This window comes from Andrographis paniculata, unplaced genomic scaffold (assembly GCF_009805555.1).
Source record: "Andrographis paniculata isolate CXL003 unplaced genomic scaffold, ASM980555v1 Contig59END, whole genome shotgun sequence".
In the NCBI taxonomy this organism is placed as follows: Eukaryota; Viridiplantae; Streptophyta; class Magnoliopsida; order Lamiales; family Acanthaceae; genus Andrographis; species Andrographis paniculata.
In genome coordinates this window covers 5,383,397-5,389,075 of record NW_026137594.1, presented here as the reverse complement: position 1 = coordinate 5,389,075, position 5,679 = coordinate 5,383,397, and the positions used below count along the sequence as shown (strand labels likewise).

General features: G+C 35.4%; 1 protein-coding gene across 1 annotated transcript; it reads left to right on the top strand.

Moving 5' to 3' along the window:
* The first annotated feature begins 260 nt into the window (after positions 1 to 260).
* On the top strand, positions 261 to 768 carry LOC127258443 (glutaredoxin-C5). Its single transcript, XM_051285284.1, has one exon. The coding sequence runs from the start codon at positions 278 to 280 to the stop codon at positions 698 to 700; it is 423 nt and encodes a 140-aa protein (XP_051141241.1). The 5' UTR covers positions 261 to 277; the 3' UTR covers positions 701 to 768.
* The last annotated feature ends 4,911 nt before the right edge of the window (positions 769 to 5,679 follow it).

Here is a 5,679-nt window from a genome sequence, read left to right as displayed (position 1 = left end):
ATATATTGTAGTAACATTTAATTAATGATTGCAAATTAATGGTTGAAAGATCTATAGAAAGGAAATAAATGTTGGTGCAAATTAGTAAGTGAGAGAGTGGGGGGTGCTTATTAATCGAATTTATATAAGATAAATAGATATATATATATATATATTTATAATTAAAATGAATTAATTAATTAATCGGTGAATTGAGGAGTGTATAAATAGCGAGAGCGGGTATTGTGATTATATTTCCTCCCCGATCGAATTGAAAAGCATTGAAGGTATATAAGATATGCACTACGGCGGCGGCGGAGGATCGTACAAACGCAGTGTGGCGACGGAGGCGTCGGAGCGGATAGAGAGAATGGCGTCGGCGAGCGCGGTGGTGATATTCAGTATGAGCAGCTGCTGCATGTGCCACGCGGTGAAGCGGCTCTTCTGCAGCATGGGCGTCAACCCGACGGTATACGAGATCGACCAGGACCCCAATGCCAAGGACTTGGAGAAAGCCTTGAAGAAGATAGCACAGGCAGCTGCCCAATCCCAATCCCAGTCCGAATCAGCCCAATTCCCCAGCAGCAGCAGCAGCAGCTCCGGCGTCCCCCTCGTCTTCATCGGCGGCAAGTTGGTGGGTGCTATGGACAGCGTCATGGCCTCCCACATCAGCGGCGCCCTCGTCCCGCTTCTCAAGGAGGCTGGCGCCCTCTGGCTTTAATACTGCATTTCTAATTCATTCATTCCTTCATATATATATACTTCAATTATAATAATAAACACACGCTCTTTTAATATATCTTTTCCTTGTTCCTTGCCTGTATTATAATATATATATATATATATATAATTATTAATAATCATAAACAGGAACACACCCCACGTCCATCCATGCATCATGTATAGCTAGCGATCGAGCGGGAGGCTTGCTGTGGCTTTGTATATATGTATGTATGTATGTATGTATGCATGCATGCTGTCTTTCCTTAATTACTACTACTCTACGGAAAATTGCCCAATTATATCTCCCTCTCTCTAATAAACATATCCGTTTTGGTTGTTTTGTTTGTAGGGTTTTATTTAAAATTTTACTATTTATAAAAAAAAGATTAAATTTGATTTTTAATTGCTTATTTTTATATTATAGTAAAAATTTAATTTTATATTCAAAATATCATTTATATCAAATCAAATAATTATTTTAATTAATTAAAAAAATTACTACTACTATTTAAAATCAAACCTAACCAAATCCAAATATGCCCATCTATCTATCTATTGGTCTGCACAGACCCAGCATCAAATCTTTGGTTTCAACATCCTGCTCTCTCTGTTCTAGAAATAAACTAATGTCATATTGAAGAAAGTGTATCTATGAATTTATATTTGGATCCATGACTTTATTTGAAAAATACCTCTAGTGGAAGCAATAATCTAATAAACCCAAAACAATTAATAACCGAATTGAAAACTAATTAAACACTAAAAAGGCAAGCATATTCTGAAAATTAGAAATTGACACTACCACAAAAATGTCAATGTATCTCGAAAAATTGTCTCGAAAAAAAACGCCAAGACAATCTTGTGTTACGGAACTTTGTTTTGAGACAAGTTAGTGTCCCGATCATGGTTTGAGACATCACTGAAACAATTTATCTAGACCACAATTTCAAAAGTTATTCTGTGACAATGTATTGTTGCATATTGTCTCGAAACACCCCTGAGAGTAGAAATTGTTTTATAATAAATTTCGAAAATATTCTGAGAGTATAAATTGTTTGGAAATAAATTTCAAAAAGTATTATGAGAGTATGAATTGTCTCGAAACAAGTCACAAAATATATTCCGAAATTTGAATGTTTCTAAATAAATTGCAAAAAAATTTCGAGAGTATAAATTGTCTAAAAAATGAGTCATGGAAGTAATATGAGAAGATATGTTCTCTCGAAATAAGTTGCTAAAAATGTTCCGAGAGTATAGATTTTCTCAAAAATAAATTCTGAAAAAATATTTTGAGAGTATGAATTCTCTTGAAAAGAGTCACAAAAATATTCCGAGAGTATCCATTGTCTCTCAGAACAAGTTACAAATATATTCGGAGAGTAAAAGTTCTCGCGAAATAAATTATGACAAATATTTCTCGAGTTAGAATTCTCTTTAAATAAATTGAGAAAAATATTCCAAAAAATAAAAATTTTCTCTAAATATTTTATAAAAAAATTTGGTTTATGTATGCCTACTTGATCTTGTTTAATCAAAATTTTAGCCCATAACTTTTTAAATATGTTTCCAATTTACTTGTTGTGGTGCCGATTTCAACGTGTCAATATTAGTATTATTATTATTTTGTGCCGAATGTGGTGTCAATTATTATTATTTTTTTTTATTACCGTTACGGATTAATTACGACTAATTCCACGCCATTTTATTATAATAGTTGTGATTTGGTGCGATTTTTTTGGCATCAATTTCCTTCATTTGTGTAGCATTAAATTTAATTTGTGTAAACGCACTATAAATTTAATTATGAATATTTTTTTTATATTATTTTCTAAATATAAAAATAAATCATATATATAATATTTTAAATACACTAGTTTATATTAAAATATACTCCATTGTTCATAAGTAATTTTAAAATAAAGTAAATAAATTATATTCTATTTTATTAGTCAATGTGATAAACTTTAATAAATCAAACCTAATTGAAATTTATAAATCTTAAATATATATCATTTATATTTCTATCCAAGTCAATTAAAATATAATCATTTTTAATAATAAAATATTTTTGGGAAGAATATAAATATTATGTATCTTTTAAAATTAAATCTATTTATTCATAAATAAAATTTAAATTAAAATAGATAAATATTTTATCCAAGATACAAAAAATTACTGTTAGAAAAAGGTTGATAATTATGAAAATTAATCGCAAATTTTAATTCGTGATAATTAAAAGTTACGGAAAGTAATTTTGTGACAAATTTATGTCACAATTTTTTGTTTTGACTATTATGTAAGTAATATTTGCAGAAAATTTACAAACAACTTTCTGTAACTATTTAAAATAACCGCTTATATAACGAAAATGTCTAAGATATTTCTATTCCATATCTTTTGACTATTTCGTCACAACAATTTTTACGAAATATTTTCTTGACTATTTTGAGTTGTGGCAGAAATAACCAAAATATTTGCAATATTTTAAATTATTACAGATATTTTCATTGTATAATTTCCGTGACTTTTTAAAATCAAATGTCACAACATAAGTAACAAAAACAACTATAAATTTTTCTTATTATCGTTCGTAGCTATTTAAAGTAATAACAAAATAATAAAATCATCTTCAATATCTTTATTTTTTTTACTTGTATTGTAATTGAATAATATATTTTTAACTATGCATCACTATTTAAAATCAAGTACTGAAAAATTAGAAAAATCTTAATTATATATTTATTTTTATAAAAAAATATCTACTATTTAGGGTTACATTATAAATAATTTTATTTAATTAATATATATTTAGTTAAGTTATTGCAAATATTAACATAAACCAATATTAAACTATTTATAGTTATCATATTGATAATGTTTCTAAATATATTGTTAATTTTGAAATTTTATATGATAGTGCTGATGTCGATTTTCAATAATAAAAAGTAAAATTCGAAAATAAAAATTATTTTCAAATTTGATAAAATAAAATGCCTGAGATTTAAAAATCTCTAGACACCGTACGATATATAAATAAAATAGAAAAGAAATAAATATTATAGATTGAAAAAGTAAATGGTGATCCACAAAAGCAATTCACTGAATTTGATGTCGTGCCTTCATATCCGCTCGCTGGTTGTAACTTCTCTCAACCGTCTTAGAACTGCTTTTCGTCCAACCGGCACACCTGCTGCTACGTCTCCTCTTGCTCGCCTTTCACTTGTTCGATCCGCTCGCCGGTTGTAACTTCCCTTAACCGTCTTTTCAGACAGATCATAAATCACCATCCGACCGAGAAATCGTCTGGACCATCCACCGACTGAACCTACCGAATAACCCAACGATTGACCAACCGACCAATCCAGATACTGACTGGTTGCTAGACCAAATGACTAATCAGTTGCCCACTCGAGCGACCACCATTTAATTCCTTCAAATAGCTGAACAACCATTCGTCCAGACGATTCATCGGTCGCCCAATCAAGCGACCACCATCCAGTCCCTTCAAACGGATGAACAACTATTCGTCCAGACGATTCATCCATCGCCCAATCAAGCGACCACCATCCAGTCCCTTCAAACGGCTGAACAACTATTCGTCCAGACGATTCATCCATCGCCCAATCAAGCGACCACCATCTAGTCCCTTCAAACGGCTGAACAACCATTCGTCCAGACGATTTATTGGTCGCCCAATCAAGCGACCACCATCCAGTCCCTTCAAACGGCTGAACAACCATACGTCCAGACGATTCATTGATCGCCCAATCAAGCGACCAACTGACCGCCCTTTCAAGCGATTGAACTACGGCTTGACCAAATGACCGGCCAATCGATCAAGCGATTAACAGGTCGCTTAATTAAGCGACCAATTTACAGACCTTTCTTTCAAATGGGCCCCTAGAAGCCCACTTTTCTCTTGTTTGACCCCTGTATCGACCGTCTCATCTTTCTTCGCCCGACCTTATCTTGTCTGACCTCCTTATCGGCCGTCTCATCCTTCTTCGCCTGACTTCAATTTGTCCGACCTCCGTATCGGCCGTCTCATCTTTCTTCCCCCGACTTTCTTTAAGGCCCTATTATCAGGCCCATTGGACTATACATCAATCCAATTTATAAGCCCATTCTCAAGAAACCCTATACATTGGTTTTTTCTTACTCAACAACTTGCCTCCTCCCGCCCGACTCCTAAGCGTCACTTCTCGTGATGTTTAGGAGTTTTCAGTATAGTGCTATCATTATTTTCAACCAGGAACCTGATGTGGTCGCGGCGGTGCCCGACTAAATTGTCGCATTACCCGCCAAGGTCACGGTTTTGCCCGACCAAGTCGCGGTACCGCCCGACCAGATCGCTGCGCTGCCCTTGCAGCCAGCCGCCCAGCCCGTGCGTGAGGATCCTCCGGCCGCTCTCCAACCAGTCCAACCGATCCCGCCGCCTCAAGACATAGAGGAGATTTCCTCCTCGAAGTCGGGCGAGGCTTCAGTCAACTTTGCCCCAAGGGGTTCGGTTAGTATTCTTTCTCATCCACTTTCTGACTTTCACCTCTTCTCTCTTGCTTAACATTCTCCTTTCAGGGTATGGAGCTGGCCGTCGCCCACCGTCTGCAACCCCTTCTGAAGCGACAGCCGCCTTCAACCAGGTACACCCTATCTTTGTATTGTAGCGAAATCATTTTTTTTTTCCATACCTCAACGCTTTTGTTTTAGACCGCCCAGGAGATGAACGTATCGGCCCGAGTGAACCTCCCGACTCCCGTCAGATCTATCATAGAACGCTGTGCCGACCTATCTTTCGCTGATCTGAGTTTAGCCAACCTCAAGGCTTTAGTTCAGGTCACGATAGATTTTTTGGTGCAGCCCACACTGGAGTCGGAGGCTCTCCCCGTCCTCGATCGAATGATGGCAAGGATCACCGAACTTCAAGCTGAACTGCCTCTTATCCGACCTCCATCATCCGAGGCCACGTCTTCTCAACCG

Coding starts and splice junctions, on each gene's coding strand:
- LOC127258443 (XM_051285284.1), top strand. CDS start 278: ATGCACTACGGCGGCGGCGGAGGATCGTACAAACGCAGTGTGGCGACG.